The sequence below is a fragment of the Leucopleurus acutus genome (assembly GCF_964270905.1).
Source record: "Leucopleurus acutus genome assembly, chromosome: 2".
Lineage (NCBI taxonomy): Eukaryota > Metazoa > Chordata > Mammalia > Artiodactyla > Delphinidae > Leucopleurus > Leucopleurus acutus.
In genome coordinates, this window is record NC_139143.1 from 79,432,378 (window position 1) to 79,452,860 (window position 20,483).

The window sequence follows — 20,483 nt, forward strand, 5'->3', positions numbered from 1 at the left end:
GAGCCACAACTACTGAAGCCTACGTGCCACAACTACTGAAGCCTGTGCCCCTAGAGCCCATGCTCCGCAAGAAGAGAAACCACAGCAATGAGAAGCCCGTGCACCGCAACAAAGAGCAGCCCCTGTTCACCACGACTAGAGAAAGCCCGCGCGCAGCAATGAAGACCCAACACAGCCATAAATAAATAAGAAACAAGACAGGGATGCCTGCTCTTACTAGTGAGGTCAACATCACACTGGAGGGTTTAGCTAGCACAGTATGACATGAAAAAGAAATAAAAGGAATGCATATAGGAAAGGAAGGAGTAAAATTGTCCTTATTCTCAGACAACATGATCATCTACATAGAAAATCTGATAAAACCTACAAAATATCTACTAGAACTAATAAGTAAGATTGCAGGATATAGGATCAATACACAAAAATAACTGTGTTCCTATGAACTTACAATAAGCAATCAAAAATTGAAATTCAAAAAATGCCATATAGCAATAAATTGATATATTCAACAACATAGATGAATCTGAAAATAACTGTGCTGAGTAAAAGAAGCCATATGTAAAGGAACACATACTCTATGATTTCATTTATATAAACTTCTAGAAAATGCAAACTAATCTTTAGGGAAAAAAGCAGATCAGCGATCGCCCAGGGACTAGGACGGGAGTTGGGGGGGGGGGGTCCAGTTGGAAGCAGTGGGAGGGAAGAATTAGAAAGGAGCAAGACTAAGCTTTGAGATAATAAATATGTTCATTATCTTGATTTGTGGTGGTTGTTTCATGTGTGTCAAAACTTATCAAACTGTACATTTTAAATATGTGTAATTTATCGTATGTCAAAATTTTTAAAGGACATTTTTCAGTTTTTAAAGCAGGCTTTGGGCAGGTTTTGTTTTTTGCTTTTTGTTTTTTTAATCTTCCCCTTGGTAGCTCACCTTTTTTGTATCTCGCATTTGATCCTGGGTACTTTTTCCTATTGGGAGGAAAAAAATAACACACATAACACACCCAACTTCTGAAATATTAACCTTCAATCTAAAACTGGTTTTCTTTCACACATTTCCCTTTACAACTTACCTTAGCACCTTCCCTGTTATTCAATTCGTCTCAGCTACTAGGGGTGTTGATGGGAGAGAGCTGGTTTCTAAGGTAACAACAGACAGGAAGTTACCACGCTTGGGAGGCTGGAGTGCACACCTGAGAGATGACACCATAGACAACGCAGACCTCCCCTCAGTGGGAATTAAGGTGAGAAGTCCCTTCTCCACTGAATGCCTTGAGATCCTCACAAGTGATGAGGGAGCAAATTTCTGGGGGTGATATCTCAAGGGACACTGAGAAGGGAGATGAAGACGTGAGAGCACTAAGATAAAATTTGCTGTTCACTGCATCATGGGAAAAATGACTCTCTGGAGGGCTGAGGAGTTAAACTGCTGACCTCTACTACCAGCTCCACCCTCCCCAGTTTCTCCTCAATAAGCCCTGCACCTCTTCTTTTTGATAAGCTTTTGTCTGTGCGTTGTTCTTTGTTTTGGTTTGGTTTTGGTTTTTTGGGTTTGTTTTTTTTTTTTCACCAGTGCCTGTAACATACAGCCAGTACAGTTGACAGTTAAGCATAGACTCTGGGGCCAAACTGCCTTTGTCCTCAGCCCTGTGACCCTGAGCAAGCTACTTTAGCTCTCTGAGCCTCTGTTTCCCATCTGAAAACGAGGATAATAACTACCTCAAAAGGTTGCTGAGGGCTTCCCTGGTGGCGCAGTGGTTGAGAGTCCGCCTGCCGATGCAGGGGACATGGGTTCGTGCCCCGGTCCGGGAAGATCCCACGTGCCACGGAGCGGCTGGGCCCGTGAGCCATGGCCTCTGGGCCTGTGCGTCCAGAGCCTGTGCTCCGCAACGGGAGAGGCCACAACAGTGATAGGCCCGCATACCGCAAAAAAAAAAAAAAAGTCATGAAAAGGTTGCTGAGACGATCTAGTGGTTAATACTCATAGTTTGTTTAGAACAGTATTTACATAGTAAGCACTATGTATGTTTTGGGTATTATTATTTGATATTTCTTCATATTAAAATTTTACTGGGAACTCAACAGGTTGAATGATCAGAATGTTCTGAGTGACAATGAAATGATATCTGTAATAGAGGTTTAATATTGGCTATTCTGGCTACCCAGAAGTACTCTAGAGAAATCTAAATCAGCTAAAACATAAACCATAACATTTTCTCGCCCTTAGGACTAAACAATATCTTAATTAAGCAAGTCTCTCCGCATCATTTTTCCAACTCATAAAGGTTGAAGAGGGATAAAGGTCTTCAATAAACAGTAGCACTGTCCCTCCATTGGTGATTTTATTTGCTGGGCCTGTCTCCTAACAGCAACCCAGAAGGAGAATGACTGAAACCTGGAGTCTATCTTTCTAGACTTAACTCCTGGTTTGGGCTGAGGCTGTCTCTGCATGAAAAAGTTGCTTCTCTAGAACTCACACTGGGAACCATTCAAGTTTCTCCATCACAGCTCTCCCTCAGCTATGCAATTAAGTATTAAGTTTCTAGACTCCCTCTCAACACACACACACACACACACACAAAGTTTTTTCCTTTGCTTCTCTCACCTAAAAATGAGGAGGTATGAACTCAAGCCTAAATGTATCAAACTAATGGGATTTCATGCAAATTACCTAAAACTTCTCTGTGCCATAGTTTCCTTAAGTGTAAATAAATTTAACCTAACAACTAATGAACATAACAATGAATGCCCTACCTATCCCACAGGATGTTGGGCAGAGAGGGTTCATTTATTAATAGAGCTCTTGGAAAAAAGGTAAAAGGACTCTGTCGATTCAAGATATCACTTCTTAACGTTTATCCTGATTTTCCTGCCCAACAATCTGTAGTTTACAGAGCCCATGCTTGACCTTACTTAATCCTTACAACCTGCAAACAGCAGGTCACAAAGCTAGAAAGGAATACAGCCCCAAACAATCTCTGTTCCTTGGATTCGTAGTCCAGTGCTCTTTTCATTAACCAACAGCTGCTTCCAGATTTCTACAACCTAGTCTGTCTTGGGTACAATCTAATATATATTTTTCCCTGAACTGAGACTGCAGTTCACTTAAATGACCAGCAAACTTCAGGGAGTTCTATCCTGCTAAGGCCACCCCCCCATCCCCACAGTCTTCAAAGTGGAGTATACAGAGATACACTGCTCTGCAAGAGGAAAATACTTAAGTGCATTCACAATAGTATTTAACAATAGTAAAAATAACTATTTAAGCTTTATATTAATATTTATTATTATTTATCTTTAATATACGGTCTGAGGCCTGACCTAGCACTCTCACCGGGTCACTACTTCAGAGGTCATCTGTCACGTGCAGTATGTGAGATGTTTCCAGGAACCCGCAGTAATGCCACACACAGTTCAGACATTCAGTTTCTTTATAATGTATGCCATCCACTGGATGAAAATAAGCCTCTTAATTGCTACAAACTTTACAATTTTTAGTAAAGACAGGGAAAATGACCATGAAAATTCTTGTTCTGCTGAGATTCACTGGTTATCTCCTGGGAGAGGCCTAAAAAGAGATATAGAACAAAGCAGGGATACACATTTTTATTTTACAAAGTTCTATCAAAAATGGCTGGCAAGAGTATACTATCTAGCACTTATTTTCAAAAACAAAAAACAACAAAAATCCACTTAATCTGTCCCTTCAAGGTGAAGATGACAGTCTATTAATTAGTGGGAAAGTTACTGCTTTTCTAAAGAAACTCATGCTTATTGAGAAAGCATTTGGAAAATGCCTGGCCGAAATGGTTCCAAAACTGTTACTTTAAATTTTATTTTTGGGTGGCACTGCGTGGCTTGCAGGATCCTAGTTCCCTGACCAGGGATCAAACCCGCACCCCCTGCATTGGAAGCTGGGAGTCTTAACCACTGGACTGCCAGGGAAGTCCCTGTTATTTTTTTAATCATCAAAAACAGTGTATTTCACCTGTAAAACTTTTGTCTGCACACTTGAAAACTAAGAAACAAAAATTTTAAATCTGTTTAAAAAAATCTAAACGACACTTCCAAGGGGGTTTGGACCCATTTGTTAAAAATATAAAATGTAAAACCTTCCAGTCACTCAAGAAGGACTGATTGACTTAAGCTGTAAATTTACTAGTTGAATTTCAATTAAAAGCCTTTGCCTCGTGGTGAATGGGATAGGAAGATGAGTTATCATAATTTAATAAATGCAATCAAGAATGCACTCCTTCTGCTTGACTCTACCTCTTTGACAAGCATCTTTTCCAGTCATGACAGCCATTAACTTCCACTAAAAGTACGATTTTAAAATGCACTTCACCTTCATTTTAATCTTTTAATATTTCTACTCTAGAGCAAGATTTATAACGTATGTAATAAAATACATGTAAATAATTGTTTAAAAATATTACATAGATTAAGAAAGCATGATAAGAAAAATATTTGGTGACCACTGGTCTATCACCATAGAACAAGTGTCCACATTTGGGAACATCATTTTTGCAGGTAGTATAGGAAGGGAATAAGCAACAAAGTCAGTAGAAATTTGAACTGTGGTGCCTCAGATTCCGGGCAGACCACCTGTCTTTGGGGATTCTGGCCTAGGGGTTGGTGGAGATGAAGTGAAGTCCTTTCTTTTATTTACCAACTTGTACCTGGTATAATTCAGAGGAAGGTTCTAGTTCATTCTGGGTCCTCAGCGGATGCTTGTTAGTTTCTTTTTCCTCTTGCAGTTTGCAAATTCATCACTTCTAACACTGCTGGGGTCACTCAGATCCCTCTTTACTGCTTATGGATGTGTGTGGGTAAATACACATATACGTGTATTTTCCCCCAGAACAATCAAGGTGGCGTGGAAGGGAGAGAACATATGCAAACACACCACCTCCGCAGGGTATTTTACAATAGCTTTTACCCAGGCAAGAAGACAAAGTTCACTCCCCAGTCCTAATGAAAAAATTTCCTTTTTGTCTTAATTATTTTTAACCGTAACGCTTGGGACCTTCTGACTAATGTCATGCTACTTGGAAAGATTTAGAAACCGTGATTCTTTGAGAGGGGGTTATGAAAATAGAACTGTCCTTGAAAGGATTTTCCATCGAGTTCAAAAACACTTTACCCAGCCTGGTATTAAGATGCCCAAACAACCGGAGCGGGAAGAGCAGAAGGGTCTCTTCCCGCAGTGTCGGTGGGTGTTAGAAGTGAGGAGGACCACCGAAACGGGAGGAAAAGGTTAAAAGAGCTCCTGGCACCCAGGCAGGGGGCCGCGACAAATTTTTGAAAAATAAGATGAGAAAAGAGGTGGAGGTAGTGTGAGCAGAGGCGGTGGGAGAGCAGGCGTTAACGATGGTGAACGCAAAAACCAGTCCACGTGGGGAGGGGGCCTAGGAGCGCCGGGCACCGCAGCAGGGTGGGAAGAGGGGGAAGAAACAAAGGTCAGGTCTTGAGCTCAGGGCAGTCAAAGGGGGAAAAGCACCCAAGGGAAAGCAGCGAGAAGGCGGCCGGGGTGGTGACGGCGGCGGAGGCGGCGCCGTGTGACTCGCGGGGTCCGGGCCGGGGTCGCCGGCGAGCCAGGCCGGGAAAAGCCAGGGATCCGGCTAAGCTCGGGATCGGCTAGGCCGCACCGAGGGGCAGGGCCAGCGACTGTGGGGCCGCGGAGGGGACCCGCCGAGAACCGGCGGCGAGGGGTCGCGTCGGGGTAGAGCGCACACGGAGACCTAGAGAGGTGCCGGGGGGCCGGAGCCGCGGCCTCAACACTCAGGGAAGGGAAGGGCGGTCGGCTTCCCGCCCCCGCCCCTAGCCGCGGCGTGAGGGGAGAGGCCGGCGGGCAGCGCTGGGAGGAGGAGCCTGCGGCCCCGCCCCCGCCGGAGCGAGGGAAGGAGAAAGGCTCGCGGGGAAGGAGGAGGGAGGGCAGCGCGGGGAGGGGGCGGCCGGCCGGGCCTGCGCCCGAGCGAGCGGCGAGCCGGGGGGGAAGGGGCCCGGAAGGAGGCGAGCGCGGCCGCGACGCCGGGAGCCGGACGCCTGCCCGTGCCGGCCTGCCGCCGCCGCCGCCTTCCCTGCCTGCGCCCGAGCCCGGAGTCCCGCGGCCGTCGAGACCGGAGCGCGGCGGTCGGGCGTGGGGCGAGCGGGCGAGCGGGGCCGGGAGCCGGAGGCCGCCGGCGGTCCTGCGCCAGGCGCGGTGGGCTTCTGCCTGCGAGATTAGGCGAGGGGCGGAAAGGGAGGAAAAAGAGAGGCCGAGCGAGAGAAGCCAGGCGATCGGATTGTCCGGGAGGCTGGTGTGGAGGAATATCCCACCTCGAACTCAAATCCACAATAATAATCCAAACTATTAATAATAAGGGAGCAGTTTTTCTGGCCAGGCGAGAGGGAGAACAGGGGGAACGGGAAGAAGCGAAATCTCCGTTTCATGGAGGCTGAGGCAAGAGAAAATTTCGGATCCTGGATGTGGAGGAGCAAAACAGAACTAACTCAGGAAATTGTCTTTCAGAAAAAGGCCGAACCTAGGCTGGGAGTCAGGCTGGGGTAGGTGGAGAAACCTGCAAGTTTAAAGGAAAAAGAAAAGGAGAATATTTTCAGAGATTTTTCTCTGGTTTGTGGTATTGCTACCATTTTAAAGGTAAAAAGCATTGCATTTCAGGTGTTCTTTGATTTTTTTTTTTTTTTTTTTTGGTGCGATTGGCTCATTTAAGAATTTCAAAACCTTTCATATAAAAGCTTTTTTTTTTAAGGAAATTCATAATTTTGGTTCCCAGGGTTGCACTGGACTTGGAAGGAGTGCTGTTGTGTACATACTAGTGTATGGTTTTATTTATTTTTTTACTGTGCAAATCAGCTGGAAGATTTTTTCCAGGTGTCAATTTGGATTTTTTTTTTTTTTTTGGTCCCTCAGTATATTTGTTGTCGTTTTAAGCATTGGAGACCAGAGCATTATTTTTTCCCCCTTTGGAGCTTGAGGCTGTCTTGCCAACAGAAGGACAGCTAGGAAAACTAGATTAAAAGGATGGTTTTTATCTATATTTTGCAGTTAAGATTGATATTTTGAAGGCACATTCTTTCTGTGATTTTTTTTTTTTTTTTTTTAAGCCCATAGCGCTAACCTTGAAGAGATTTGTGGTTGGGTTTTTGGTTTCTAAGAAGGTCATAGTTTTTTCTCTTCTTCTTTCGGGTTTTTTCTGGTTTTTTTTTTTTTTAAGGGGGGGGAGGGGAAAAGGGGGCTAAGAAAGGAGACCATGTTAACTGGTAGAAGTAGAATGGAGCTTCAGTTACCAGGGTCCTGAGAGCTGGAAGAAAAAGGATTCTGTCTTCAAGTTGGGAGGCCATCCTCTCACCTTTCTTAAAAATTGCAAGCGATTCAGTCCTGATCAAGACATCAAAACTACAGGATTCTGGAACTGTGGAGACACTGAGAAACCATGAGTGTAAGGTTACCCCAGAGTATAGACAGGTAAGTTTGCTAATAATGTGGTTTTTCAACACTTACTTAAGGAAGGACTGGGAGGGAAAGTGTTGCATTTTGATAAAGGGTTTCAAAAGAAGGGTCTCTGTTGGGCTGTGGGAATTGGTGGGGTCTCTGGGGGCTCTCCGGGCATGTGTGTTTATGTTCCCTCTGTGTGTGTCCATGTTCAAAACATATCTCCTGATTCAGTGTTTTTTAAGTATAAACAGTAGGCAGTGACGCCAGAAGTGGGGAAAGAGGGGGAAATGCTTTCCAGCCGCCTTTGACTTTTGCCAGGCCAGAGGCTGAATTTGAGTCCCTAACTTGCCAGCCTAAGGGTGGGAGGCGGGCACAGGCCTGGTCACGTGAGACCCCAAGGGTGATTGGGACCGGCTTTAGGTGTCGGAGCTGCTGGGGGAAGGGCCCTGGCAGGGGCGTGGGCCTCCACCGGCTGGTTGTTGTGGAATGGTGGGGCTTGGTGATGGGGTGGATCCCATTTCTAGAATGAGGAGGATGTTCTTGGCCTGAATGATGGGACAGAAACAGCCTTTGCACCCATACAGGTCTGGATTTTTACCGGTGGTTGATAATGGCCCCCAAAATGCATAGGTCAGCACTAGAATTTCTTCCTCTCCAAGCTTGGGGTTTAATTGAAATCTGCCAAACAGCTGATGCCCTAGGTTAAATCTTCCAAGCCGTTTTTAATAAGCTTGACTCTGCAAAATAGGCCTTCCCTCTGCCTAGAGCCCGAAGGAGTTGCTTTAGGCTCTTAGGCCTGATGGGCAGAGGCACTGGCCCTTAGAGTCGGAGCACAGGATGCCCTCCCCCACCCACCTCCCCCAAGAGTCTGCCCAGTCGCCCCATCACCGGTAACACTACAGTTTACAACTTCGTAAGGTGTCTGCCTTTTCCCTTCCTCTCCTGCTCAACCTTTTCTCCTTCAGAGTCTTTAGGGTAGTTTTGTGGGTGCTGGATGGATGGTTGGTTGGAGGACTGAACAAGCAAATGGAAGGACTGGGCCTGGAAAAAAAAAATATTGGAGAGATAGGGAAGAATATTTGCAAGGGAACAATTGTTTTCTCCCTGTCCAGTTAACCTCTGATAATCCATGCTGATAATAATTTCTTTTGGGCTGTGGAATGTGGCCTAAAATGATACAATCTCTCTCTCTCCCAAACACTAATCTCTGTATTGCCTCAGAGTCCCGTTTAGATTAGTTCAGCAGTCCCCAGATGGGGACCTGACTTGGCAGTGGAGAGGAGGCAGATAGCCACAAAGGACAGATAGTATATGTGGCTGCTTGAACCTCCATCCCTTCCCCTTTTTGTTGGCTTCTCTCTAGTTTGACTCTTGTAAAGGGAGAACTGAAGCGTGTGTCAAGGCAAGAAGTTGAAATGGTTACATGGCTGCCCTTCTCTTCATCCTCTTGGAATTCGGGAATTAGCGCACTTGCCTTTTTGAGATTTGGGGGTGAACTATTTCTCTGAATTCAGAGATGTGAGCAGATGGAAACCCAGGTGTTGGGGGTACAAGAAAAAGGCAATGAAGGTTCCTGGGCTATAGTGTAAGATGCTCCTCTGGGAGTTTGCATACCCTCACAGTCTCTCAGGATTTGTATAGCATGGTTTTTCTGAGTGCTTTCATAGGAATGTATCTCATTTGAGCCTCCCAATATTTCCGTGAGGCAGACAAATCAGAGGTTATCATTCTCATTTTACAGAAGGGGTGATTGAGGCTCGCAGGGGATACCTGGCTAGCCCAGTGCCACCTTCCCTGACTATTGGCAGAATCTGGACTCAGTCGCAGGTCTTCTGATTCTGAACCCGAGGCTCTTTCTCTTGCCCCACCCTGTCTAAGTAGGTTTGTGTACTGGTCCTGTGGAATAGGGGCGGGGGCCCCGTTTTATTCTTTCTGGCAGTAGGGTAAGATGCTTTTCAGAACCCCCTTGCACTTGGGATAATGGAACTTCGCAGGGTGAGAGTGTTCCTCACCTCTACCACTACCCCAATTCTCTTCCCCATTAAAGGATCAGTTCTGGGACTTGGGTCCCCTTCACGGTATCTCCAGTTGTATTGGATCGTACCCCTTTAGCAGTAGGTTCATTCTATGGGCTATTTTGACATCTCAGATTCAAGACCCTGTGGATTTTAAATAATTTACAGTTTTACACAATTTTACACCATACTGGAGAGATTGAGTGGAGGGATTTCAGATTATAGAGTCAGGGATTCTCTTTTAGTTTATCAATTTGCTGTTTAGAGAGCGTAGTGTAAGGTGCTGTGCTCAGTGTTTCAAAAAATTTAAGTATGCAGTTCTTGCTTACAAAGATCGTGCCATCTACTTGAGGAACTAGGAAGGGTTTAAGACTCCTGAAGACCACATAAAAGCAACACTGGACTATAAGCTCTGTAAAGGTAGGAACTGTGTTTTGTTTGCTCAGTTATAGCCTGCGCGCCTGGCTTAGTGCCTTGCATGGGGTGAGCGCTCACTAAATATTTGACAAACGAATATTGGATTGAGTGAACATGTCAGCCTGTATAAATTCATCCGTTTCAGATTTTTCAACATTCATGTGTTAATTTCAAGTGTAGTCAGAGTAAGGTCAATTAGAGAAGGCTTCCTAGGTGATGTGTGTTTTCTAGGACATAAGCATGGAGGACCATGTCCATGGAGAGAGATTGTGGCTCGAAGAATAGAAGGCTGTGGAATATTTCTCCAGCAGAGTCTTTAATCCTCTCTTGGGAAGTGACTTCTGGGTCCAAAGAAACATGAAGTATTTGCAGCTCATCCTGATCTTACAGTGTTAATCAGTTGTTAGCGAAAGATGGGCTAAATTGTAGCTGTTCATGTCCTTTTCAGTTTTTGTCCATGGACAATTTATTGCCTGTTAATGTGTGTTTGATATTGCAAGCAGAGGTAATAATACTGAATTATTTTTATAGGAATGGTAATGAGTTTTGCTAAGCCATCTACATCCATTTGCCTAGTTCTCCATGGCAAATGTTTTTGAGATGGCCAGATGGGTTAGGAGTTTGCATCCATAAAACAGCTCTTCTCTGTTCAGAGATAGTTAGCTTATGTGAGGACCAAAGCAAATGGAGAAGTACTAGATTTAAGCTGAGAGTTCTTGGTTTGAGCCCTGGCATTCCCCTTAACTGTGTGATCTTGGGCAAATCACATGCCTCCTTTGGTTTCCTCATATGTAAGGCAGTAGCTCATTTATATGAAATGCTTTCCGGTTCACAAACATTTTCACATAGCTTGTCATTTGAGGATTGTAACACTTATTGTGTCTTTCTCACGGTGCTATTGAAAGGAGCAAATCAAATTAGATAGGGACTTCCCTGGTGGTCCAGTGGTTAAGAATCTGCTTTCTAATGCAGGGGACACAGGTTTGATCCTTGGTGGGGGAACTAAGATCCCACATGCCGAGGGGCAACTAAGCCTGTGTGCCACAGCTACTGAGCCCACATGCTCTGAAGCCAGCGTGCCACAACTAGAGAGCCCGAGCATCGCAACTACTGAGGCTGTGCGCTCTGGAGCTCATGTGCCACAACTAGAGAGAAAAGCCCGCACGCCACAACAAAAGATCCCGAGTGCCGCAACTAAGACCTGATGCAGCCAAATAAATAAATAAAATATATTTTTAAAAAAACAACATTAAAAACAAATCAAATTAGATGATATATTTCAAATTGCTTTCTAAACCAAAACTCTATAACTTTTAGATGGTAAACTCATGGATTTGATTTAACATCATGCACTACTTTCTGAACTGGCCCAAAACAAATTAAGAGTGACTGAAAGATCTTTCCATTGTTTTGAAGAATTTAACCAGAGCGAACAGGCATTTTTGTTGCAGAAGTGCATGAGGTTAGAAAGAAGGCATACTTTTCTAGTGGTCAGGGTTGGGTGATGATACTAGAATATGAGAAGGGGAAGGTTATTGAATCTCCTTCCCAGGAATTTTGATGAATGGGAGAGGCTTGAGCTACCTTGGCTTCCTTAGATGGGGATAGAAAGGATTTGTTTTATGATCTCTGGCTGTTCCTTGATTTAGAAGCATATGACTTGCCTAATTCAGAATAAATCCAGAGCCAGCAACTGTTCCTTATCAGGGATCTGAGATTGAATGTAACTTTTCCCTAGCCTGTAGCCTTTTTTTTTTTTTTTTTTAAGAAGAGGCAAAATCTTTCATGAAGTGTATGGAGGAGGAGGGAGAAAAAGGCAGAGGAAGGAGGAAAGAGCCTTCAGGCTGAGTGGATGTTTATAGAGAAGAAAAGCTGGTAGCCTAGGCTCAGGAGACTGGGCTTGTCTGAGAAGGAGGTGGGGGGAGGTTCGTCCCACCTCAGGCTCCCCCTTTGCACTTCAGGTTCTTACTGAGCCCTGGGAACAAGAAACCCCCAGACATTCAGCTGAGTTTCTGCCTAGTTTCGAGATTCGCCTCCCAGAACAGTGACAGGGATCCAGAACTACAAAGAGTAAGTCCCCTGAAATGCTGAGTCTTCTCCAGAATGTACCCTTGTGCTCTCCAGGCGTGAGATGAGAGATGGCAGTGGATTTGCAGATGAAACATTTGGTGATTAATCACCATTATGAGCAGGAAAAGGCTGAGCTTACCTTCACATACTCAAAAACATTTCTGAAAGAGCACCCTTTGATGAACAAATTGATTTAGCTTTTTTTTTTTTTTTTAAATAGTCAGAGTCCCTTTTGTTCTGTTTAGGAGGGTAGACAAAAAATGTGACAAGTTAAATGACAATGAGTTCATCAGAAATAAAAAAGATTCTGTGAAGGTCACATGGCTAATTCCCAAATTGGTATAAAGACAAAAGAGTTCTGGAAGCTCGCAACCTTCGTGGAATAGAGTTTGGAAACTTTTGGATAGTGTCTTTTGGATAGCAGTGATACTGCTTTAAAGATCTGGGAATCTGATGTATGTGAAAGGGCTGAATGCTGAAGTTCCATGAAACGTAAGAGGAATGGTTTTAATCTATACTGACTGAATTTGCTTCACATCTTCATAGTGGCACTGCCTTTAAAAATCCATTTTATTGGTTTATTATTTTTAAAACTTAATTTCAAGATTTGCCATGTGGTTTGGAAACCCTTTTCCCCACGGACTGTGCATTCTTCTTTCCTCAATCACTGTATTGGGAAAAGACCCAAGCATAGACCTGCTAGTGGCATCCAGGGTCACTCCTTTGCCCCATGGAGGGAAGCAGGACTACAGAAGTTGCAGACTGTGGTCTCAAAAGAAAAAAGTAATCATTACTTTATGAAAAGTTGTGTTAGATCCCCTATGAAAAGAGGTTTGGAGTCCTGATGGAAGACCCCCAGCATCCAAGTAAATAGATGAGTGAATTAGGGTAGCCAACTTCTCAGATTTGATTCCTTCTAGCTGTTATGTTCTTTGAGCCTCTGAAAACATAATGCCTGTGCCCTTTCTTTCAGTGAGGCAGGACTTTTTTTTCAGGAATCCTATCTGCCTTCCTGAAAACCAGTGAAAACGAAAGTTTGAAAAAACCAGGGAACAGAGCTGTCTGATGAAATGGGAGGGGAAAGTGGAAGAAGCACAGTGATGTGGAAGTGTGGGGAGAGGCGGGGAAACCTGTGGCCCCCAATAAAATTGGAGTAGGATTTGGAAGACATTTTCAAGGCCTGGAAGAACACCCAGATTTATGGTCCTAAAACAATTGGACAGATTTGAGGGGAAAATCACAGAAGTCTTAAGTCTTAGGGGATCCTCCTCTTCCCTATCCTCTTGACTCCAAGTAGGGCATCTCCTGAGCTGGTCCAGAAGGTTGAGGGGCTCCCATTTTCAGTGATCTCTTGTGGTTCCATGAGTTGAACAGTTGTAAATTCTTTTGAATCCCAATTTTTCCTTTGCTACAATTTTTTTTTTTTTTTTTTGGCTCCACTGTGTGGCTTGCGGGATCTTAGTTCCCCGACCACGACCAGGGATTGAATCCAGCCCAGTGAAAGCGCCGAGTCCTAACCACTGGACCACCAGGGAATTTCCTCCTTTGCTACAATTTAAGTCCATCTTCCTGTCTTTTACTTCTGATTTCAACATAGGCCCTAAAGTCACTGGTATCCCTCTGTCGTCCTCATTGACTTCTTCAGGAGTCTCCTCATTCTAAAGAATAGCAAACTAAGACGTGAATGTGTGAGAAGGGGGCTTTGAAAAGTTAGGGTGAAGTGATTTCAGAGGCCTGATTTCCAGCACTTTGTCCTCCAGTGTTTAAAGCTACCATAAAATGGTGCAATGGGATCTATAGTCACCAGTCGTGGACTGGCATCAAATCACAGAGGGAACGGGACCAATCTCACAACCTTCCAGATGATGACCTATGATCTGTGGCACTTGCAATCAGTCGGTTAGACAGCAGATATTTATCAAATAACTCCATGCACAGCTCAGTTCTTAGTGTTCTGATAGATAATTTGCAAGAATGTGGAGCTTACATTCTTGTTGGGAAATGTAATTAATGAAGCAACACAAAACAATAAAAAGGTAGTACATCATTACTGAATCTTGATGTAGACCAAAAAGGTACATTTAGAGACAAGTCGAAAGTTGGTGCTAGTGAGAAAAGCCAGGGGAGGGGTGGTTAGAAATTATTTAGGTTGAAGAAAGAGAGGAAGCTGTTTCAGACCAGGGGAACAACATAAGCAAAGGTTCTGGGGCAGAACCAAGCATTGGGTGGTCTCAGGATGGTAAGAGTATTGGTCTTTGTAGAGCAGAGAAATTAGGTTGTCAAGGTGAGTATGGTGGGAGCGTGGGGGGGATAAAGGTATTCAGACTGGATGTGGTAGGAAAAAGGGAACCAGCAAGGTTTGTGTAATATATGGTGATAAAAGGAATGTTTAAGGAAAGAATTCTAATATTATTATGTAGGTGGGAAGAGAACAAAAGATAATGTGAGAACAAAGAAGGGTAGGATTTGAAAGACATTTTGGAAGGAAAACCAACAGGGTATGTATGTTAAGGCTGAATCAGATTTGGTTCCCAAGTTTTGGAGACTGGCTATTGCTTGAGAGATTAAGACCATCATTAAAAGTCATTCTGCCTCCCATTGGTACCCAGCAATTCACTGAGCATAGCATATCGAATGATAACTTATCTTGCTGAGGCCCTTAGGTTAGGCTGTTTCTACCAAATAGATTTAGAGGTCTTCAGTGCAGTCTTCTAAAGAGAGGGAGAGAGGCAGTGAGTTCCGAGAGCTCCCTTAGGAAATGGGGTCATGATTTGAGGAGATTAGCATATATTTGATATCCTGATTAATTAATCATACCCCACTCCCCCACTGCAGACCAAACTCCAGGACTCAAGGGATATCTCTGCAGAAACCATCTAGTAGCATGATTATAGAGAGTATAGGACTTGAAGTGAGAAGAGCTTTGTGTGAGTCCCAGCTTTTCCGCTAACTAGCTGTGTGATCAGGACGATTTGTGTAAAAGCATTTTGTGAATTCTATAGTGCCAAACATTTGGTGAGTGTTGTTGAGGCATTTGGTTTGGCAAGGACCCCAGATTGGCCTGAACTCTCCTCAGCTGCCTCGAGAAGACCTGTGCTTGGGTGCTGAGACCTGTGCTGATTCTAAACTGAGGACTGACAGGCATGGCTCTGGGAACACATTGAACAAACACAGGACGGTACTAGTTAAAAATAAGGTGTGGAAGATCTCGTCCTAAGTCGATCCTTTTTCACTGGAAACCTTCTCTGCACAGTGTCTTTCCTTTCCAGCTCGAACTCCCCAGCTTGGGATCCATGCCTTCTTGCTTCAGTTCAGCCCACATCTCACTGATTGTAGGTCTTATTACTGTCCCCTACCATCCCGCTTCAGGTAGGCTAGCTGTTTCCCAGGCCCACGTCACTCTTTCCACATCTTTATATGAGTGTTCTCTTTCTCTCCCCAACTCCGGCTAGTCTTAATTCCTTCAGGGTGACCTTTTCTGGTTAATATCATCAAACTCTATAGTATATTTATATTATTCAACATTCCTTTTGCACATACATATAGCAATTGGACTCATTATCTTTCGTATGTTGGTATAAAATACTTTATATAAAAGATCTAGCAGAATCCCTAGCACGTGGTCGACTCTTATAAATAAATGTTGGTGCTCTTCCATTCTTTGCATGTTTTATGTTGGTTATTGTGTCTTATCCTGTTTCTCAGGGTTCAAAAGCGATGTCTCTTCATTTTTCTAGATTGTCTTCTCGTGCTCAGTAGAGTTCTCTCTATACGAGGTATACTCCTCCCTCAGTTACCTGACTTGAACTGTAGTTCATTCTTGACATTTCCAGTTCCCTCCATGCCTACCCAAGGGATTTCAAGAAAGCAACTCTAAACATTGCTGCTAGGAAGGGAGACCAAGAATTCCCCTTGTTCTTACTGGGTGCTAGGTCTTGGGCACTTGGTATTTCTTCTAGGGACAGAGCAGCCTTGTTGCGGTTGCTTGCCTTCAGCTTCTCCCAGCTCTCGGGGGGATTTCCCCATTGGCGGCCTGGTTTCCGGGCTGCTGTTCCCTGCAGGGGTCTGACGGGGCACAGGGCCCGCCCTGCCATTGTCCTGCCTGCCCCAGGCTGGCCCCATTCATTTCCCAGAGCACAGCCCTCAGAAGCTTCCTTCCAAGAGACTGCTGCTGCAGAGAAAGGCCACTGTTGTTCTGGGGGGAGGTGGCTGGAGAGAGTGTAGTAAATAGCTTTGTGAATGGGACCTTGTATGAGACTAGAACCGCAGACCCTTTTCTCCGAGCCCCAGGGATGGGGGCAGAAAACCACTTGGGCTTCAGTGGGTTCACAGGAATAGGGTCTGAGGTTTAGGAATACTCATGCTATCCCTCAAATAAGGGGATTGGTCCATTTAACAAGTCTTCACTGGCTGGTGCCCCTCAAGCCACTAGGATTCAACGTGAATAAGTTGCTTACCCTGCCCTCTGGGAGCCTGTGGTGTTGTTTTTGTTTTGTTTTTTTGTTTGTTTGTTTTTATTTAGCAGTACGCGGGCCTCTCACTGTTGTGGCCTCTCCCATTGCAGAGCACAGGCTCCGGACACGCAGGCCCAGCGGCCATGGCTCACGGGCCCAGCCGCTCCGCGGCATGTGGGATCTTCCCGGACCGGGGCACGAACCCGTGTTCCCTGCATCGGCAGGCGGACTCTCAACCACTGCGCCACCAGGGAAGCCTGAGCCTGTGGTTTTGTGTGGGGAGACGGCGGGCAAGCAGGAGTTGTATGATACCACCCTGAACTCTTCTGTGATATCAGTTGAAGCAAATGGGAGGGACGATAAAGAAACTTTCCTGGAGGAAGTGACCTTTAATTGAGGCCAGAAAATGAGAGCCAGGCTTGAGCGAAGGAGAGTCCAGGCAGAGGGAACAGCATGTACTGAAGACAGAAGAAAAGGAAGGACATGGTGTTGCGGGAGCTGAAAGTAGCAATGGTCTATAGCGAGACCTTGGAACAATTAATTAAATGAAACAGGAGCGTACAGGAGCTAGAGCCTGGGAATCATGCAATCCTCCCTATTAGGAGTTTTGGACTTTATCCTGAGAGCAGTGAAGCACCATTGCAATACAAGTAGGGAGTGACATGGTAAGATAGGCGTTTAGAAAAACAAGATCACCCGACTGCAGTGTGGACATTTAAATTGAAAGAACAAAAGAATAGAGACGGAGGACAAATTAGGAGCCCATTGTGGTAATCTGGGCAGGAGGTGAGGGTGGCCTCTACTAGGGAAGTGACAGTGGAGATGGAGAAAAATGAAGGATTAGAAGACTTAAGTAGTTGGTTATGGGGCGGGGAGGGCGTGAAGCGGGGGCAAGGCTGACAGCCTTTTCCTTGGCTTGGGCTGGCGGGTAGTACTATTCAATGAAAAGGGGAACTGAGGAGGCAGAGCGTGATTGAGGTAAGGAGTCTCTTTTGGACATGATGAGTTTGAAGCGCCTGTGGGAGATCCCAGGGAAGCTGTTCGGTAGGTTGGCAGCTAATTATACAGGCCTGGAGGTCAGGAGGGCGTGCTGGGATGTGGGTCATCAACATCTGGACCCAGTGGTGGAAGTGTGAGGCTGTCCAGGGACAGGGTGTAGAGTGAGAAGAGGGCCTTGGACAGAGCCCTGAGGGACACTGCATTCAAAGGTGAGGCAAAGAAAGAGGATCCCACACAAGAGACTGGTGGGGAGTGGCAGGAAAACAGGAGCCAGGGCAGTGTGGAATCTCAGAAATGAAGGGAGGGAGTGGCCAGCAGTGTCAAGTGCTCCCAAGAGGCAAAGGATGGAAAGGATAGAGAAGTGTCTGGATTTAGTAACTAGGAAGATTTTCACGGCCTTGGGGGGACGTGGGGAGGAGCCAGTTTGCAGTGAGTTTAAGAGGGAAGAGGCAGTGAGGAAAGGGTGATAGTCTGGTCAATTCTTTTATGAAGTTTGGTCAGAAAGAAGAGGAGAAAAAAATGGAGCCCCTTAGTCCCCATCAATAGGCCTTTGAGTTCATTTTTTTCCAGGTAGAACTAGGTTGTCTTAAGTCAGAGGTTAGCATCAGAGTCTGCTGTGGGACAGGCAGGAGGGGAGATGTGTGACAGGATTGAAGGAAAGATTAGACCCAAGAGAAGAAGTCAGTTTTTAAAGTAGGGGCGGACACAATTGACAGGGAGAGAAAGATGGAAGGTTTATAAGGCCGAGATAACAGTGCCATAAGGACGCCGCTTCTTTGTATTTCTGCGGTATGATATGTAGTTTGCAAAGTGTTTTTGGTCTGTTATCTTATTGAGGTAGTCCAGGCAAGTATTTGCATTCCCATATTAGAGGTGGGGAAACAAGCTCAGGGAGGCTTTAATGATTTGCCTAAGTCTGTAAACTAGTAAACAATGGGATTGGGATTAAAAAAAAAAAAATTTGTGTTTACGGAGCCCTAGCCTAGTGCTCTTTCCATTTTCCTGTCCCCCTGGCCAGGTTCATTGGTAAAAATGTATAAATCTTTGAGGGAGCCAGACATCAGGTTTGCTTGACACAGGTGAAGGGTGTCCTCCAGGAAAAGAGATTGGTAAATCGGGAATCAAGTCTCTTGAGTATTTAATCTCTTCCCGATAAGCTTTCCTTGTCCATGGCCTCCCCATAGGACCTGAGGTTTGCATTCACTGTCCAAGAGGAAGGAAACTTCCCTCCCTCTCTGCCTCCTGGTTGGTTAATGATGGGGAAAGAGTGGCACTCTGAGGCCGGGTAAGTTCAGTGACTTTGCGAAGAATAAAATCTCAGAAGTGACTGAGCATTCTTCCACTAAGCAGTGTGGCACCTTTAAACTACTCAGGGGCCTTATCTGTGTGTACCCTGCGGTGCCTGGACTGTGTAGTGAATGGATGCTCAATAAAGTTTCACTAAATGAATGAATACAATATTTATTTATTTATTTGGCCACAGTGCACAGCATGCAGGACCTTAGTTCCCTGACCAGGATGGAACCCACACCCCCTGCAGTGGAAGCACGGAGTTGTAACCACTGGACCACCAGGGAGGTCCCTGAATACAAGTTTTTAATTAACAGCTTTATGATATATAATTCACATACCATAAAATTCATAACTTTAGAGTGTACAATTCGGTGGGTTTTAGTATATTCACAGTTGTGCAACCATCCCTATTATCTAATTCCAGAAAATTTTCATCACCCCAAACTAAACCTCCTATCGGTTAGCAGCCACTCTCCACACCACGCAACTAGCCCCAGGCAACCATGAATCTACTTTCTGTCTCTATAGATTTGTCTGTTCTGGACATTTCCTATACATGGAATCATATAATATGTGGCATTTTGTGCCTGGCTTCTTTCACTTAGCATGATATTTTTCCAAGTTCATCCATGTTGTAGCACATATCAGTACTTTATTCCTTTTTATGGCCAAATAATATTCCATTGTATGGATACACTACCTTCTGTTTATGCATTCATCAGTTGACGGGCATTTGGGTTGTTTCCACTGCTCAGCTATGATGCATAATGCTGCTATGAACATTTGTGTACAAGTTTTTGTGTGGATGTATCTCTTCATTTCTCTTGGGTATATACCTAGGGTGGGAGTTGCTGGATCATATGCTGTGTCTGTGTTTAGCATTTTAAGGAACTACCAAACTGTCTTCCAAAGTGGCTGCACCATTTTACATTCCCACCAACAAACTGTGAGAATCCAGTTTTCCCACATCTTCACCAATACTTGTTTTTTTGTCTGTCTTTTTGATTATAGCCATCCTAGTGGGTATGAAGTGGTACCTCTTTGTGATTTTGATTTGCATTTTCTTAATGACGTTGAGCATCTTTTCATGTGCTTATTGGCAATTTGCATGCCTTCTTTAGAGAAATGTCTATTCAAATCCTTTGTCCTTTTTTTGTCTTTTTTTAATACTTATTTATTTATTTGGCTGCGTCAGGTCTTAGTTGTGGCACACGGGATCTTCGTTGCTGCATGCAGGATCTTTCACTGCAGCCCTTGGGCTTCTCTGGTTGCAGCATGAAGGCTCTAGAGCACACCTTCTTAGTTGCCCCACGGCATGTGGGATCTTAGTTCCCCAACCAGGGATCGAACCCGCGTCCCCTGCATTGGAAGGCGGATTCTTAACCACTGGACCACCAGGGAAGTCCCTGTTTACTTGTCTTTTTATTGTTGAGTAATGGATACAGTTTTAAGCTAAGTCACTTAACCTCGCTAGGCCTCTCAGTTTCATCAATCGTAAAATAGGAAAGTTGGATTGGATCTCTGAGATCCATCCAACTCTCATGTTAATCTGTGGAACTTCGGTCACTCCTTTAAGGTTTTACTCACCATGTTGCAGTACAGACTAGTTGTTAGGAATATGACTTTTGTGTCAAATAGACCTGGGTTTCCTGTTACTCCGTCCCTCTCAGCCTCACTTTTTCCTTTTGGAAAATGAGAAAAAGTGTATTTCTCTCATAGGGTTCTTGCAGAAATTAAGTAAAAGTAATGCATGTAAGGTGCTTAGCAAAATACCTGACATAGTTAAGAGTTCAG

The 20,483-nt window shown here is 44.7% G+C and overlaps 1 protein-coding gene across 10 annotated transcripts in view; it reads left to right on the plus strand.

The window, feature by feature from the left end:
• The first annotated feature begins 6,012 nt into the window (after positions 1 to 6,012).
• ARHGEF11 (Rho guanine nucleotide exchange factor 11) overlaps positions 6,013 to 20,483 on the plus strand; it is a 111,844-nt gene continuing 97,373 nt past the window's right edge. For all 10 annotated transcript variants that reach the window (XM_082833194.1, XM_082833192.1, XM_082833197.1 and 7 more), the window contains exon 1: positions 6,013 to 7,471. In XM_082833194.1, coding sequence (XP_082689320.1) covers positions 7,440 to 7,471 — 32 coding nt within the window. In that variant the 5' untranslated portion in view covers positions 6,013 to 7,439. The remainder of the gene's footprint in view (positions 7,472 to 20,483) is intronic.